The sequence below is a fragment of the Pelodiscus sinensis genome, chromosome 27 (genome assembly GCF_052426305.1).
Source record: "Pelodiscus sinensis isolate ZL-2025 chromosome 27, ASM5242630v1, whole genome shotgun sequence".
Classification (NCBI taxonomy): Eukaryota; Metazoa; Chordata; order Testudines; family Trionychidae; genus Pelodiscus; species Pelodiscus sinensis.
In genome coordinates this window covers 17,136,364-17,155,501 of record NC_143078.1, presented here as the reverse complement: position 1 = coordinate 17,155,501, position 19,138 = coordinate 17,136,364, and the positions used below count along the sequence as shown (strand labels likewise).

The window sequence follows — 19,138 nt, the reverse complement described above, 5'->3', positions numbered from 1 at the left end:
GGTTTCTTTGGGCCCCTGGCCATAAAAAGGTTCCCCACCCCTGCTTTAGTTGGTCACTGGAGCTCTTGGCTGTCTCCTAAGCTTATTTCCTTTTTCATAGTGTTTGGAACACAACTTGCCAGCAGGGGAAGTGAGGAACCATGACTACTGTGTAGATCTTCCCAGCAATGCTGATTACTTTGGCAGTGCCCATCTACATCCTTCCTCTCTCGTATTTCCTGTAATTCTGGGCCATTGTTTACCACTCACAATCCTCCTTCCCTTTCTGTCTTTGAAAGGGTGAACTTCCCATATACTTAACTGACTTTGAAAGGAGTTGACCTTGGATCCTAGTAGCATTATAGAGGGAATGAGGCAGATTAAGGTACCTAAAGCAGGGGTGGGGAATCTCTGGCTCAGGGGCTGGATCCAGCCCCTGGCTTGCCTAGATCCATCCCCTGAGGCCCAGGGCTGCCCCCCAGCATCAGGGAGCCAGCACTGATATTCCCAGTCCTGTGTCCTGAAGGAGTTGCACCAGGTAAGTGCCCCCTCCCAATCGCACAGACCTCACATCACCACCCCACTCCTGCAACTCCTCCTGCCCAACTCTCCTACCCCTCTTCCTGCTCCCTATCATTCTCTGACCCACCAATCTTAACCCACTCCTGTTCCCTTCCTCCCGCCCAGACCCCACACTCCAAACACACTTCCTAATTGTTCTCTCCCACACACTGAACCCCTCCTCATTTTTGGCCCCACCCCAGAGCCTGGGGGGGGGGGCACTAAATCTACTAGCCCAGGCCCCCCTCGCTTTGGTATGAAAGGGGAATGTGGGGAGTGGTTTTTTTTTTTTTTTTTTTTTTTGCTTCTCAGTTGGTCACATCAGTGAGGGTTTTTTCCTTGTCACCTTTTTGTGTGGCCCCTGACTGATTTTTCTTTGGGTCAGTGGCTTCTGACCCGTAAAAGGTTCCCCAACCCCTGACCTAAAGAGTGATTTTTAGAGACTCAAACGTGTTAAGCCGTTGGGATTCTAGCTTGGGCTCATGGTTTCAGAAAAAAACAAATTATGGGTAGCTTTCAACTTTCTTCCTTTTCCCAGCTCCGCATTTTAAAACATTTCCATCTCTGTGTATATTTCAGCAGGTTGCATAATTTTTTAAACCTAATTTCTCTTAAAGCCTAGTGACTTTCATATGTCACTCATGAAATTAGACGTAAGCCTCTCATTTTAAATATTCTCTAAATTGCAATGATATCTGAAGTCAAATGCAGAGTCCACAGAAATGTGTGGAATATGTGGGTTTATCTTTGCCTGATTGAAGACAATCAGTGAGGTCGCTTAAGTTGACAGTTGTAAATTTCCTATTTAAAGGCTAGACTGTGACTTAGTGCTTAGGACTGCATTGGTTGGAGAGGCTTTTTAGGCGAACTCTGCTCTTTGGCCACATTGAACCCACTTACAGCTGAGTCCATGGTTGGGTAGACCAGCAGAGAGAGAGAGACTCCCAGTACCCTTCTCCAAGCCAGTTGATTGGATAGGGTTCATAGGCTACCCACCAGGACTGGCTGAACACATGGCAGAGAGCATTTGCTGTACTGAGTCAGTGTAGCAATACTTCCCTCTGTGCTATGTAAATTCAGTCTTACTTGCTCTTCCTGTAGAAGCCCATCTTCAAACTGCCCTTTACTAAGAGATGAAAGAAAACTTGATGTAGCCCTAAATGACTCTCGGGTTTGCCACCTTTAAAAAAAGGTGTATATTCAGAGCCAAACAAAATACCCATCAGCCACTAAGAACTGGACCATTTGTTTATTCTTTTAAAACTAAAGCTGCTGTGTCTTATTTTTTTTAAGAGCTCTTACAATTTTAGAGAAATACCTGCCATCTTATGGTACATATAGTGGCTGAGCGGTAAGTCCATTTGCCAATAAGGTTGAGTAACACTCTGCACTAGAAATTGTATTGCCAATTGTTTTGTCAGTGTTTTCCAACCTAACTGTTGTTACAGGGAGTTCACCTGCAGTCTGTTGAAGTGCAAGGGTAGTACCTGTGCTTTCAGAACAGTGCTCTAGAAATAACTTAAAACATATTAAACTTAAAAACAAAAATTGGTCTGGTAGCACTTTATAGACTAACAAAACCTATATATGGTATCATGAGCTTTTGTGGGCACAGCCCACTTCTTCAGATGACCGGAAGCTCATGATGCCATCTACATGTTTTGTTAGTCTGTATAGTGCTACCACACCAGTTTTTGTTTTTTAGGTTTATCCTTTACAGACTATCTCGGCTATCCCCTGGAGCTTTAAAACATATTGTAACTGTTTGAGATTTGTTGTTAATTGAATGGCCTAGTCAGCACCTACATCCCTTGGTGGCTTTGAAAATGTCAACCTCTACATCTGTGGAGTTCCCATCCATTGTTAGAAATTAGCTTGGTTTGTCTCTTGTTTTTATTAGGTTTACCGAACCAACCAGTGTGCTGGAGAATTTGTGATTACATTTCCAAGAGCCTATCACAGTGGCTTTAACCAAGGTTTCAATTTTGCTGAAGCTGTGAACTTCTGTACAGTTGATTGGGTATGTTTTAAGGATATGCATGAATTTTTAGTAAATGTATATGCTTATTAAATAATGTGGTGGTAATTGTATTGTGCATGCACATTCTCCTTTGAATAAACTGAATGTGAGGCATAAAGAAGAATTTTTCTAGTGCATAATGGCTCAGGAGAATGCCATGTGGATAATGGTGCTTTGTGCAATACTTCTAAGTAGTTAATGAAAACACTTTAGATGTACATATCTTAGGGTATGTCTACACTAGCTCGTTAGTTTGAGCTAGGTAGGCAAATGAGGGCAACCGGGGTTGCAAATGAAGCCTGGGATTAAAATATCCCGGGATTCATTTGCATGTTCCCGGGCGCTGCCATTTTTAAATCTCCCTTGGTCTGAAGTCCGTGCCCGCGGCTACACGCGGCACGGAGTAGGTAGTTCAAATTAGGATCTCTAATTCGAACTACCGGGACATGATAGCAGATTTCAGATATCTAAAAAGGGTGTCATAAGGAGGAGGGAGAAAACTTGTTCATCTTGGCCTCTGGAGATAGAACAAGAAGCAATGGGCTTAAACTGCAGCAAGGGAGGTTTAGGTTGGACATTAGGAAAAAGTTCCTAACTGTCAGGGTGGTCAAACACTGGAATAAATTGCCCAGGGAGGTTGTGGAATCTCCATCTCTGGAGATATTGAAGAGTAGGTTAGATAAATGTCTATCAGGGATGGTCTAGACAGTATTTGGTCCTGCCATGAGGGCAGGGGACTGGACTCGATGACCTCTTGAGGTCCCGTCCAGTCCTAGTATTCTATGATTCTATGAGTCTATGAATTTCTTAATCGGGCCCTGAGTGTAACAGATTTCAAAGTCCAAATGTAGTATTCAGTATCCTAAGTTACAGGAACTCACTCATGGTTTTGTTTACTCTTTAACATGCGATGTATTTTTTTTATTAAAATGAATGCATGTTGTTCCTAGAATGTGCTGTTGTTGGCTTTCATGTGGTTGGATAGATAGTAATTAGTTAACAGCACAGACGGTCTGTGCTCCACACTTATGCCTCTAAGGATTTCAGAACTTTTGTTTTTTAAATCTTGCTGTCACTCCTCACCCTCCACTTCTTCTCCCTACAGCTTCCTTTGGGTCGCCAGTGTGTGGAACATTATCGCCTGTTAAACCGGTACTGTGTGTTTTCTCATGATGAGATGATATGTAAAATGGCTTCCAAAGCAGATGTCCTTGATGTTGTGGTAGCTTCTACTGTCCAGAAAGACATGGCTCTCATGCTTGATGATGAAAAGGCTTTACGAGAAGCTGTGCTTAAACTGGTGAGTTTTAGAGAGTGAAATTATTCTAACTGGAGTAACTGAAAGTCATGATTTGAAGTTTACCCATGGTGTTTTGTCCTAACATTTTGATTTCAGTGGGATTATTTGAGGGAAGAACTACATGATATGAATTGGCTATTAGACTCTGGCCCTTAAAAAACCTACTAATGTCTTTTTAAAATTTGTAGAAAAGTCCTCATTAACCAAAATGTGTTTATTTTACTATGTCCAATATCTTAATGCAAACTCATGTCTTTTTTCAACTTCTGAACTAATCTGTTCTCTGTTATACTGTGAAATAACTTGAGTGGATTCTGTTGTAGGGAGTGACTGATTCCAAGAAGATCTCTTTTGAAATGTTGCCAGATGATGAGCGCCAGTGCATAAAGTGTAAAACCACATGCTTCATGTCAGCTGTCTATTGCTCATGTAAACCTGGCTTACTGGTATGCCTCTATCATGTAGAAGATCTCTGCTCCTGTCCGACATATAAATATACATTGGGGTATGTTTTGGCTAGAAAAAAGTATTATTGGGGGGTGTATGGGGACTAGAATGTGCTTTTTTTCAGTTTATTTTTTTGCATAATCTGCTGTGGACCAGGTCAGTTTTCTGCTTTGCTAATGATGCCATTTATTCCTTCCTGCCCCCCTCCCCTGCCATATTCAAGCTCATGTCCATAGTGCCCCAAGAGTCCTTTTGGGGAGAGAGTGTAATGCTGTTCACTTTTCTTTTTCAAATAAGTGCAGAGCAGAGCGAAAGAATGACTACTTGTGTCTTGCTCACAGCATTCCTGTTAATGTATCCCAGAATCATGTTTACTTTTTTTGCAACAGTGTCACAATTCACTCTTATTTAGCTTGTGATCCACTATGATCCCTAGATCCCTTTCTTCAGTACTCCTTACTAGGGATGTAATAATATAGTCGACTGATTAACCGATAAACAAAGGCTTATAGGTTAATGCTATAGACTACACGCATTTCCCTCCCTCTCCCACAACCAGTAAATTTATCATCAGGCTGGCCAGCAACCCGGCTCAGTTCTGGTTCACGCTGGGTGTGGAACCTACACCCGCTGTGACTGCATTTAAAGTGTCTTAGGAACTAGGCAGGCGGGCAGGCAGCCTAGCTCAGTTCTGGTTCACGCCAGGTCTGGGAGCTCAGACCCCACCCCCACGCAGTCAGGGGCTGCTGCCACTGTGCACTGCTGCCTCTTTATCAGAGGCAGCAGCACAGGGAAACAAGCAGCTGGTCTGTAAGAGGAGCGGGTTTTTAAACTGGCTCCCCTCGTGAACTAACTCCTGTCGGGCACGCCGTGCTGCTGCTGGCCCCACCCCCAGGGACTATAGAATAGTTGACTGATAAGAATTCATGAGGTTACTTGACTATTCACTTAACTGATATTTAACAGCCCTAGTCCTTCCTAGACAGTCACTTCCCATTCTGTATGTGTCAGGTGCATTTCTCTTTTATGATTTTCCAGTGTGAGTTCATTTGAGAGTGGAGTAAGTGGTTTCATACACATGTGCTAACTCTTTATGCTAAATAATCTGTTCTAACTTGCATTTATCTGTGATACTTGTGCTACCTTTTCCAGACCTGAGGAAGAGCTCTGTCTGGAAAGCTTGTCTCTCCCACCAACTGAAATTGGTCCATTAAAAATATAACCTCACCCATCTTGTCTCTTTAATATCCTAGGACCGACAAGGCTACAAGTACATGTTTACAGCTAAACTGCATGTAACAGCTAAAAGAAATTAGTGTACTCATTTTTTATTTATACTAAAAATTTCATCTTGCTATAGTAATTCTAGTCTTTGCCGAGTAACTGAGTAATCAGATTGGTTTCCTGAGTTGTCCTTCCTCACCCTTTGCTTCTCTCAGCTGTCTTGTTTTCTTCTAATTGGTATATGTTCATTTGGATTGAGAGCGTCAGAGTAGGAATCTTGTCTAGACTTGTCAGGTGCTTGTGGGCACTGAACAATATCATGAATAACAGTAAGTGCAACTTCGATAGATTAAAAAGTCTTAGACGGATCTATGTTAGATCTATTTTATGTAACTATAAAATTGACGAGCAGTCCTGTGCCATCTTAGAGACTAGCAAATGTATTACGTCATGGGCTTTTGTGGGTAAAACCCACTTATTCAGATGAGTGGAGTGGAAATTACAGAATCCAGGGTATATATAAGAGCAAAAGCAGATACCTGTCAATTGTAGGACCAATGTTAATGAAGCTAAGTCTGGCTGTGTTTCATTCATAGCATGAGAGAAATTGCCTTTGTAGTGCATTAACCAGTTAAGACCTTTTGTAGGAGAGAGGCTATTTTTAAATTCATCGTCTAATGTCCAGGGAGTTTTTCTGTTGTTATCCTTGTTGGGCCTGTCTTGCAGTAGGTGATTTCTCGGTACTCATCTGGTCTGTCAATCTGTTTTCTTATTTCTCCAGGTGGATATTTAAGTTTTAAGAATGTTTGATAAAGAACTTATGGATGTTTTATTTCTGGGTGGGTTTGGAGGAAATCCGTTTGTATCGTAGGGCTTGGCTGTGGACACTGGGTCGTGTAATGTGTCCTGGATCGAAGCTAGAGGCATGTAGGTAAGAACAGCAATGAGTAGGTTTCTGATATAGGGGGGTGTTTGTTATCATCATTTATTTATACTGACGTGTCCAGGAAGTGGATCTCTTGTGTGTACTGGTCTAGATTGAGATTGATAGTGGAGTAGAAATGGTGAAGTCCCCCTTTCCATGGGTCCATATGATGAAGATCTTATCAGTGTAGTGTAAGTAGAAGAAGCCATGGAATGGGCACTGAGGAAACGTTCTAGGTCATCCATAAAAATGTTGGCATATTGTGGGGCCAGAAGTCACATATTTCAAGACATGCCCAACAAGGAAAATAACAGAACACCACTGTTATCACCTAGAGCCTCATCTTAAACCCCATCATTGACAGTCTGCTACCTGTCCTGGAAAACAATCCCTCGCTCTCACAGACGAGGTCTCGCCTACCTGAAGCAAATACTTACTAACAGACACACACCACACCATAGATACATTTTCCCAGGAAATTACCCCTGCAACAAACCCCGTTGCCAACTCTGTCCACATATGCATACAAGTGACACCATCAGAGGACCTAATCACATAAGCCACAACATCAGAGGCTCATCCACCTGCACATCCACTAATGTGATATGCCATCAAGTGCCAGCAATGCCCCTCTGCCATGTATATTGGCCAGACTGGACAGTCTCTGGGCCAAAGAATAAATGGACACAAATCAGACATTGGGTTTGTAACACACACAAACCTGTAGGGGAACATTTTAACCTCCCTGAACATTCAATGATGGATTTAAAAGTAACCAGCCTTCTACAAAAGAATTTTATCGCCCGATTATAGAGGGAGACATCTGAACTAGAGTTCATTTACAAGTTCAAAATGATCAACTTAGGCTTGAATAATGATCTTAACTAGTTAATGCACTACAAAGGCAATTTCCTGCCTTTGATATTCGCATTTCCTCATCACGTGCTATGAATGAGACACATCCAGCCTGACTTAATTAGCTCCATTAACACTGGTTTTAAAATTGACTGGTAACTTATTTTGTTGTTATATAAATCCTGGATTCTGTAATTTCCACTCCAACTCATCTGATGAAGTAGATTTTACCCACATAAGCTCATGACCTAATAAATGTATTAGTCTCTAAGGTGAGACATAACTGCTCATAGTTTTTTGATAGATAAAGCAATAATAGCTCACGGATACTAGACAATCTTATTTTGATGTTCATTCGTGCCTTACTCTAAAGGGTTTTGAATTCTGTCCCCCTTCCAGGTATCGATATAAACTAGATGATCTCTATCCAATGATGAATGCATTGAAGTTTCGTGCAGAATCCTATAATGAATGGGCTTCTAAAGTAAACGAAGCTTTGGAGGCAAAAATTAACAATAAAAGAAGTACGTATTTTCCTTATTGTCTATTTGCTGCAGATGCAAAATATTGTCAGATTTCCAGTATATTTTGTGTCCCTCTAACATCTGAAACTCAACAACTTTGTCTTTGAAGCTTGTTCATGAATCATAGAGACATATTTGTATATTTATAAATTTTTCCATGACTCCCATGTCACAACTGAGTCCTCAAAGAGAAGCTAGCTTGTCAGAGGTTGTATTATATCCGTTTGGCAGGTAGGGAACGTTGTATGTCTGAGAGCAATTTTTAAAAAATTCTGTACCAACTTCATGGGCTTTTTATTAGAAATCGTTCCATGTAATTATTGCATTGCAATATTCTTTACTACATAAAATCAATCATAAAAAAACTAATTAAAGAACACTTTCTCTTGTAAAAGGCCTCATCAGTTTTAAGGCTTTGATAGAAGAATCAGAAATGAAAAAATTTCCAGATAACGATCTACTGCGACACCTCCGATTAGTTACTCAAGATGCAGACAAATGTGCGTCAGTTGCACAGCAACTTCTTAATGGCAAAAGGCAAACAAGGTATGTGTTGCACTTATTTCAAATTATTGAGGGGAAAATTTGGAAAAGGCACTTGTTTTCTTTTGGATTTCCGAATTATAGCAATTCCTTTGGTTTCCTAAGAAGATGATCTATTTTTGGGGTCTGTTATTTCCATGCTTGTGATCTATCAAATACCCTGCACTTTTTAGTTTCTAAAGGCCACCTGTTCCAATTTGAGACATCATTAAGTAAGATGTTATATAAAATAGTACTCTCCTTTCTGTTTTGGGTAATCCATTGGACTTAAAGTGTTTTTTATTTTCCTGAGAAGAAAGTTGTTTAATCTTTGTGTAGTTTCCCTATGAGTGCTGTATGATAGGTGTGCCTACATCCCTGCACTGCTGATCTGATACCTTTGGTATCTTTGTCTGTTGGGTCTGCAAATACAGGGATTCTTTATGCTGTGCCTTGAAATTTGTGCTTGCACGTGAGCTAACTGTTGTTTTCTTCTCAACCACCATTGGTTACAGACTTTAGCTGACCTTTAGTGGATCATTAATTCTTTTTCATTTCTTAAATTGTAGCTTCTTTGGAAACTTTTTAGCTTTCTTCTGTTTATTTGGCCACTGCCTAAGAGAGAATGAAAATGGAAAAACATTGATTTTTCTCGTGTTGACCCCAAGTGGGGGAGCCCTCTGGACAAGGGTATGCCTAGCTCTCTAAGCTTCCAGAAGTGTCGCACTTGCAATGAGGCGACCCCACTTACGGAAAAGTACTCTGAGTGCATCTGCTGCTTTGATGCAAGTTTCCTCTGCAAACAGCACTGACTAAGATTCTGCAAGGTCAGAGAGCTCTGTCAGAAAGTAATCTCTCCGGACACAGCTATCTGACTCCAGTCCACTAGTGGGCCTTAATTTTGCTCTCAACCTTGAACTTTGAAAGACTATGGTCAGAGAAACAGTCTGGAGACTCCTCTGATAAATTGAAGAATAGAGCAGGAGGTCTCTTCAGTGAGTCCAGGGATAATTGAAAGCAATCACCATCTTGCTTGGGATCCCTGGCACCACGAACACTGAGGTCTATATCTGGTACTACTGTTAGTAGTACCAGACACTTTGGGCACAGGCACTAAATCTTCGTTACTGAGAGATCAGGGCAAATGTTCTAAGCTACTCCCAGTATGAGAGTCGACATCAGTACCACCAGCAATTGGCATATCTAACACTGGAGAGACTGGAACGGGCGAAGTCCATGTGTTGGCCAGTACCACCTCCAGTGCTTGGATTCTTGGTACTGGAGCAATTCCATCCAAACTGTGACCTAGATGTGTTATGGGTACCTGATTCTCTGTCTCTTGGCACTGACAGTGCTAAGCAAGAACCAACCATGAGGTATTTCCCAACAATTGTACCATTCCCTTCCACTGTCAAGTGAACCAGCACAAGTTTCACAATGTTCCTCCCAAGCTCCATATGGACCCACTACCTAATTTTCCTTTAAGCTGCGTGGCCACACAGGTGCCTTTTAAGTGTTGCACAGGCACTCAGAGCTGTGGCAGGAAGAGATGCCTCTTTCCCAGTGTTCGACTGGCTGAGGCCATTGGAGAGGCACCCCTCCCCCAGCCCAGCCAGAGGAGAGGCACCTATTTCGTAGCCCCAGACTTGCTGTGGCAGGAAAAGATGCCTTCTCTCCATCCCATCCCCCAAGTTCTGGTGCTGATGTAGGAAGAGAGAGCTGTGGGGGAGTCCTCTCTCCCTGGTATAGCCCTGGAACAACCTGCACCCCAAACACCCGTTGCACTTCAAACCCCTGCCCCATCCTTGACCTCCACTCCTCACTCTGAACCCAAGCCCCACATGCCACATGAATTGTGATATGTGCACTAATACAGAGGTGATATGTCACACATCCCCTCCATATTGGCGCACATAACAAAATGCATTCTACAGATGCGTGGCAAAAATTAGAGGGAACAGTGCCCATTACCACCATCTTGATACAACCAATTTTGGATACCTCCATGAGGTCCTATATCATCACAGTGCATTTACAGCCTACCTCAAGGAAACTATGCATCTTCCAGGAAGACTGTAGGTGTCTAGGTGCCCCTGCACTTACAAATGGAACATTTTAGCAGCAGTACCCTCCCTCCCCCCGGAGTGCGGGTGCACACACATGGCAATGCCTGTGACGCAGCAAGTGTGCTGATGCATGAGCGCCATCAACCGTCCCCTCAGTTCCTATTCCTCCGCTCCCAGCTTGGTTAGAACACAGCAGTGCTCCATGTTTGAATTAGAGAAGTGTTAGTTCTTAGCAGTAGAATTTAAGTAATCTATTCACGTTTTTCCCCCCACCCCCATTAGTGTTAGCTTAAAAATGAAAAAGAGGTTCTTTCTCTCTAGTTATTCTAGTGTTAGAAACATAGAATCACAAAGCTAGGAGACCGTAGGAGGTCATCAAGTTCAGCCCCCTACCCAAAGCAAGACCGATCCCAACTAAATCAATTGAGCCAGGGCTTTGTCAAGCCAAGACTTAAAAACCTCTAGGGATGGAGATTCCACCACCTCCCTAGGGAATCCATCCCAGTGCTTCATCACCCTCCCAGTAAAATAGTTTTTCCTAATATCCAACCTAGACCTCCCCCACTGTAACTTGAGACCATTGCTCCTTTTTCTGCTATCTGTCACTACTGAGAACAGCCTCTCTCCATCCTCTTTGGAATCTCCCTTCAGGAAGTTGAACGCTGCTATCAAATTCCCTGAAAGCACTTCAAACTGTGCACCAATTGAGGAAAAGTGCCTCTCTGTGCCAGCCTCAGTAAACCCGGTAATGCTGACCCTAATGACAGCTACACCGGTACCTGAGCCACTCACGATGGCACCCAGTGAAGGGATAGAGCACTCTCTGAACGCTGGCCCCTGTCCTCAACAGTTAGGGGCTACAGCTTTCCCTCTCACCTCTGAGGTAAATATGGGTTCTTCTCAGTTAGCGCAGAACTCCATGTCACAAACTCCTCTTGTCATCTACGAGGAGAGTAAAGGCTTGTGCATCAATTCAACCCTTTACTCTCCTATGTTGAGTGAACATAGATACATTCAGTCACTTCTCTCTGATGACTCAGATCCTCAATCCACCCTCTCACAAGAAGAGAAGGAGGAATGTGAAGTGTTCTCACCGGAGCGCCCCTTCCCCCAACCTCAAGGGGCACTGGGGACGCACAGTTACATGCCATCAGACCTCCTCAGAGCGCATATGGCCCTGTGGGCTCATATGTTTGGATGGCCCCTCCAGTGGCATACCCCCCACAGTGGCAAATGTGGAACTATCATCCACATCAGTGCAAAAAGAGATTGTGTAAAACTAAACACATACAGAAGCCACTCCTGCGCTTCATTGAATCTCCTCACAGAGACATGAGGAGTGATAATGACAGCCAATACTCTCCCAGATGGGCCACAGGGTCTCTGGCTCACAGGTCATCATTAGCAGACATGGGAGAAGTGATGCTACCTCCCACTGGGAGTACTTCAGAAGACGTAACCTCTTTCCAAGATTTATTTAAACTTGTAGCGCAAGACCTCGACATACCAGTGGAAGAGGTATAAGATGCTCCTCACAACCTCACTAACATCCTACAGTCCAGCTCATTTTCAAAAATTGCTCTCCTATCAATCCAGCCATTCTCCAACCTGCAAAAAATTTATGGCAAACACCTGCCTCAATTCCCCCTACTAGTAGAAAGGTGGATCGAAAATACTTTGTGCCACCCAAAGACTCAGAGTTTCTCTTCACACATCCCGCCCCTAACTCTCTGGTGGTGGACGCTGCACAACAGAGAAACAAGCAACAAAATCGCTCAACCCCATCCGCTAAGGAGAACAAAAGGCTTAGATGCCTTTGGCAAGAGAGTGTATGCGTCTGCTACAATCCAACTGAGGGTGGTAAACTATTCAGCCCTTCTCAGTAAATGTGACTACAACAATTATATACAAATGAATTCATTTATTGATGATTTGCCAGACAGTAAAAAAGGGCACTTTTAGGCCATTGTCTCTGAGGGCCAGGCAATTTCGTGGACAGCGTTCCAGGCGGCTCTTGATGCAGCATACACAGCCAGTAGAGCATTGGCTACAGCGGTTACTATGCACAGAGCTGCTTGGTACAACTCCTCGGCCTTCCTGAGGCCAATTCAGACAGCTGTAGAAGATCTGCCTTTTGAGGATAACAGTCTCTTCTCCTCAAAGACCAATGAGCTTCTTCAGGCCATGAAAGACTCCAGGGCCATCCATCGATCTTTGGGTATTCAGGCCCCTACAACGAGATCCAGACAATATAGGTATCAGCCGTACCACAGGCCAAGATACCAGCAGCCCCCCTTCCAGTACCACAGACAGGAACAACACCCTTAACAACAGCGGGGTTGGAACAGGCAGGAGAGGAGATGGTCTCAATCCAATATCCCCAACCTCCAGGGACAATCCAATAAGCATATTTGAGAATATAGTTAAGAGATCGAAAACCAGATCGCCATTTCTAGCAAATCAAAACCCTCTTCTAGTTTCATTTACTCCCCTTCCTCCACTAATTGTAATTTATTACCTCAGATAAATGGATACTTCAAACTATCTCCCAGGGATACACCATCCCCTTTCTTCCCCCTCACCCTCCAGCCCCGTCCCTCTTTAGGGACCCATCTCATGAGATCATCATACGACAAGAGATAGGTCACCTGTTACATATAGGAGCCATAGAACCTGTCCTATCTCAATTCCACAGAACAGGGTTCTATTCTCACTATTTTCTAATCCTAAAGAGGTCTGGTGGGTGGAGACCTATCCTGGACCTCAGATACCAAAATAGCTTCATAAAGAAACAACGGTTTAAGATGGTTACTCTAAATACAATCATCCCAGCTCTGGAGCTGGGTGATTGGTTTTCCTCTCTTGACTCGTAAGATGCCTCTTTTCATGTTTGTCACACCTTCTCATAGATGTTTTCTCCGTTTTACTTTAGGTGCACACCATTTTCAGTACACAATCCTGCCCTTTGAACTCTCTATAGCTCTGAGAGTTTTCTCCAAGATCCTAGTGGCAGTCACTGCCCACCTAAGGAGACAAAGGATTACTATATATCCCTACCTGGACGACTGCCTAGTAAAAGCAAGGTCCAGACGGGAGTGCCACCAGCATACTCACATGGTGCTAGACTGCTTCCACTCTTTAGAGCTCATAGTGAACCACCCCAAATCGATGTTTTCTCCCTCACAGACCATCCAGTTTATTGGGGCACACTTCAATTCTGTTACAGCCAGAGCTTCCCTCCCTCCCGACAGCGCTTCGCACATTGGGCACTTGGCATTATCCCTCCAGGACGTGCCTATAGTCACCGCTTTTGACTGCCTCCGATTGTTAGGCCATATGGCTTCCTGCAACCCTGTGGTTCCCAATGCGAGGCTATTTATGAGGTGTCTCCAAGGCTGGCTCCTAATGCAGCACAGACCAAACATTCATTCACTGACAAAGAGGCTAACTATGCCCTCATCAGTCAAAGCATCACTGAAATGGTGGACAGAGGTATCCAATCTAACTACAGGCACACCCTTCCAATCCATGGAGCCCTCAGTGATCATCACCACGGTCACCTCGCTCACAGGCTGGGGCGCTCACATAGAAGGGAGAACAGTTCAAGGACTGTGGTCCCCTACAGAACGTGCCCTGCACATAAATATCTTGGAGCTCAAGGCTGTTCGACTAGCGTGTCAAAAGCTGCTCCCTCAGGCGACAGGTATACATGTCCATGTCTTCACGGACAACACGGCGTGCATGTTTTATGTAAACCGTCAAGGCGGAGCACGGTCACAGCCCCTGTGCAGAGAAGCCATAGCACTTTGGAACTGGGCAATAGCACGGGATATCCAGTTATCCGCATGCCATATACCTGGGGCTCTCAACACAAGAGCAGACGTGCTAAGCAGCGCCCTTCTCCAGGAGCACAAATGGTGGATGGACCATACAATCTTGCGAGAAATATTCAGCCAATGGGGCCACCCTTGCATAGGCCACCAGATCCAACAGAAAATGCAAGATGTATTGCTCCAGAGCGGGCATGGGCAAACACACCCTAGGAGATGTTCTGACTCTCATGGAATGCACACCTACTATACGCATTCCCTCTATTTCCCCTCCTGAACAGAGTCATCATAAAGATAAGGAGGGACAAAGCGAAGATCATCCTCATAGCCCCGTTCTGGCCTCGAGAGCCTTGGTTCGCTCACTACTGGTCTATCCAGCTATGTAGACACTCTTCTCAAACCCTTCGTAACCAATACCCCCAGCTATCTCCGAGACACTACTGACTTCCTAAGGAAACTACAAAACATCGATAACCTCCCCAATAATACCATCCTTGCCACCATGGATGTAGAAGCTCTATATACCAACATCCCACATGAAGACGGATTACAAGCAATTAGAAACACTATCCCAGAGGACACTACTGCCAACCTGATAGCAGACCTATGTAACTTTGTTCTCACCCACAATTATTTCCAGTTTGAGAACAACTTATACCTCCAGATCAGCGGCACAGCCATGGGTACACGCATGGCCCCACAGTATGCTAACATCTTTATGGCTGACCTAGAACAACGTTTCCTCAACTCCCGTCCCCTTTCGCCCCTCCTCTACCTACGGTACATCGATGACATCTTTATGATCTGGATGCATGGCCAAGAAACACTGGAGATATTCCACAGAGATTTCAACAACCTACACCCCACCATCAACCTCAGCCTGGACCATTCTACACGAGAGATCCACTTCCTGGACACCACCGTACAAATCAACAATGGAAAATTAGACACCACTCTCTACAGAAAACCCACCGACTCATACAGTTACCTACATGCATCCAGCTCCCATCCAGAACACACCACACGATCCATCGTCTATAGCCAAGCCCTTCGATACAACCGCATCTGCTCTAATCCCACTGACAGAGACCAGAAGCTTCAGGATCTCTACCAAGCATTTATAAATCTCAACTACCCACCCAGAGAAATAAAAAAGCAAATTGAAAGAGCCAGACGAATACCTAGAAACCATCTACTTCAAGACAGACCCAAGAAAACCAACAATAGAACACCACTTGTCATCACCTACAACCCCCAACTTAAACCTGTCCAACACATTATCAATAAACTACAGCCTATATTGGAACAGGATACCATACTCAAAGAGGCTCTGGGAGACAGACCCATAGTCTCCTATAGACAACCACCTAACCTCAAGATGATTCTTACCAACCACCACAGGACATACCACACTAATACCAACCCTGGTACCTTCCCTTGCAACAAACCCCGTTGCCAGCTTTGTCCACATATTCATTCTGCTGATACCATTATTGGACCTAACCAAGTGAGTTATAAGATCAAGAACACATATTCCTGCGCATCCAGAAATATAATCTATGCTATCATGTGCTGAAAGTGTCCGTCTGCTATGTACATTGGACAAACATCTCAGACACTTCGCCAAAGGATTAATGCCCACAAAACAGATATCAGACAAGATCACAAAGAGAAAACAGTTTCTTGCCACTTTAACCAGAAAGGACACTCTCTAAATGACTTAGCCACCTGCATTCTGCTACAAAGACCTTTTACATCTGCACTTGAAAGGGAATCCTCTGAACTGTCATTCATGTTAAAATTCGACACTTGCCAACAAGGACTTAACAAGAATTTGAACTATCTCACCCATTACCAAGACAGTTTCCCCAATTATCACCTGTAATACCATTAACTCACAAACATCCCACTCTCCCTACCTTTAATATCATCAATTCACAGACACTTACCTTCCTTCCTCCCTCTCCCCCCCCCCCCCCCCCCCCGCATCCCCCTTCTGTTCTTTGTCCTTTTCATATTTGTTCATTTTTTTTAATTGTATCCTTTGGTATATATGGTTGTGACTACTTTCTTCCACTATTTGATCTGAGGAAGTGGGTCTGGCCCACGAAAGCTCATCATCTAATAAACCATCTTGTTAGTCTTTAAAGTGCTACATTGTCCTGCATTTTGCTTGGTTCCCTCTGTTACTCTGGATGACACAATGCCATCCAATCACATTACCACAAGTTCCTTACCTTCTCTATCACCCGCAAATCAGCACGCCTCACCCTCAACTCGCAATACTCCATTTAAAAGCATGGCACCTCAATGGTTCACTGGCATAAAGCTCCAGTGCTCCCAACAAGTCCAGGAAGTTCTTCTGCACAGCAGAGCTCCTGCGACAAGAAAAACATATATCACCAAATGGACACGATTTACAGACTGGCTACATCTAGACTACATCCCTTTTTCGTAAAAGGGATGTAAATTAGACGCATTGCAATTGCTAATGAAGCGGGGATTTAAATCTCCCCTGCTTCATTAGCATAAAAATGGCTGCCGCTGTTTTTTGGCACGGAGCTTTGACGGAAAAAGCGCCAGTCTAGACGCTGATCTTGCGGAAAATAAAGCTTTTTCCGAAAGATCCCTTATCCCTCTTTGAAAAAGGGATCTTTCGGAAAAGGCTTTATTTTCTGCAAGATCAGCGTCTAGACTGGTGCTTTTTTCCGTCAAAGCTCCGTGCGGAAAAAAAGCGGCAGCCATTTTTATGCTAATGAAGCGGGGGAGATTTAAATCCCCGCTTCATTAGCAATTGCAATACGTCTGATTTACATCCCTTTTACGAAAAAGGGATGTAGTCTACACGTAGCCACTGGGCCTGCGAGCGCAATATATCGCTGCAAACAGCCCCACTCCCGACAATATTGGAATACTTAATACACCTGAAGCAATCTAATCTCTCAGTAGGCTCAGTCAGAGTGTACTTAGCAGCTATAACAACATTCCACGTACCACTGGATGACACCACTTTGTTTGCACACCCCACGACAAAACGGTTTCTGAAGGGCCTGCAAGCTCTTTACCCTGACGTTTCACCCTCACAAGAACCATGGGACCTCCACCTGGTTCCGGCAACCTTAAGAAAACTGCTCTTTGAACCTGTGGCCACATGCTCCTTACTCTACATAATGCTTAAAACAACATTCCTAGTGGCTATCACATCAGCATGTAGAGTAAGCGAATTGGCCGCTCTCATGTCAGGTCCACCTTTTACTATTTTTCTCAAAGATAGCATGGCCATGCGGCCACACCCAGAATTTTTACCCAAGGCCCGCACGGCCTTTCACATCAATCGTACAATACACCTACCTGTGTTTTCCCCAAAGCCTTTGAAGCACAGATGCACACGCTCGACGTCAAAAGAGCTCTTTTTTTCCTACGTTGACAGAACGAAGTCATTCAGGTCCTCTCCTCACCTGTTTCCATCACTATCCATAACATGGGAGAGAAAATATCATCTCAAAAACTATCCTATTGGATATCGGAGTGTATTAATACCTGCTACTCAATAACTTACCTCTCCCGCTCCAATCCAAGCACACTGTACCAGGGCAGTTGCAACATCAATCGCATACCTCAGGCAAGTTCCACTGGAGGACATCTGTGCAGCAGCAACGTGGTCCACGGATCACACTTTTGCAAAACACTACTCACTTGCCTCGGGTCTTCTACGCCACACTAAGTTAGCTAAGGTTGTCCGGCAGACGGCATGCTTACCGGATCCGAAGTCCCTACCTCCATAAGATATACTGCTTGTAGTCAATATGATGTGGAGCACCCCCAGGGATGTTCATCTCAAAGAACATCAGTTACAGGAGGTGAGTAATCTCCTCTTCTCTAGATCTGCTGGCAATGCTCCTCGTAATGCAACCTAATGTGCCATTAGCCTTCATGGCTACGTGGCCACACTGTTGACTCATATCCAGCTTCTCGTCCACTGTAATCCCCAGGTCCTTTTCTGCAGAACTGCTACTTAGCCAGTCGGTCCCCATCCTGTAACAATGCTTGGGATTCTTCTGTCCCAAGTGCAGGACTCTGCACTTGTCCTTGTTGAACCTCATCAGATTTCTTTTGGCCCAATTCTCTAATCTTTCTAGGTCACTCTGGACCCTGTCCCTGCCCTCCAGCTTCTCTACCTCTCCTTCTAGCTTAGTGTCATCTGCAGACTTGCTGAGGGTTCAATCCATCCCCTCATCCAGGTCATTAACAAAGATGTTGAACAAAACTGCTCCTAAAACCGATCCTTGGGGTACTCCACTAGAAACCGTCTGCCAACCTGATATCGAGCCGCTGGGCCCGACCCTCTAGCCATCTTTCTATCCATCTTACTGTCCATTTATCCAATCCACATTCCCTTAACTTGCTGGCAAGAATATTGTGGGAGACCATATCAAAAGCTTTGCTAACGTCAAGGTATATCACATCCACGGACATTCCCATATCCACAGAGCTAGTAATATCATCATAGAAGCTAATCAGATTGGTCAGGCATGACTTGCCCTTGTTGAATGCATGTTGACTGTTCCTGATCACTTTCCCCTCTTCCAAGTGCTTCAAAATGGATTCCTTGAGGATCCTTTCCATGATTTTTCCGGGCACTGAGGTAAGGCTGATTGGTCTGTAGTTCCCTGGATGATCCTTCTTCCCCTTTTAAAAGATGGGAACTACATTTGCCTTTTTCCAATCATCTGGGATCTCTTCTGATGTCCACGAGTTTTCAAAGATAATGGCCAAAGGCTCTGTAATCACATTTGCGAACTCCCTCAGTACTCTCTGATGCATTAAATCCAGACCCATGAATTTGTGTATGTTTAGCTTTTCAAAATAGTTCCTAACCTGCTCT

General features: G+C 44.1%; 1 protein-coding gene across 7 annotated transcripts in view; it reads left to right on the top strand.

Annotated features, from left to right (window-relative positions):
- KDM5B (lysine demethylase 5B) overlaps nt 1–19,138 on the top strand; it is a 145,167-nt gene that overhangs the window by 84,596 nt on the left and 41,433 nt on the right. For all 7 annotated transcript variants that reach the window (XM_075909915.2, XM_075909916.2, XM_075909913.2 and 4 more), the window contains 5 exons: nt 2,441–2,560; nt 3,666–3,860; nt 4,184–4,365; nt 7,711–7,835; nt 8,231–8,381. In XM_075909915.2, the coding sequence (XP_075766030.1) occupies nt 2,441–2,560; nt 3,666–3,860; nt 4,184–4,365; nt 7,711–7,835; nt 8,231–8,381 (773 nt within the window). The remainder of the gene's footprint in view (nt 1–2,440; nt 2,561–3,665; nt 3,861–4,183; nt 4,366–7,710; nt 7,836–8,230; nt 8,382–19,138) is intronic.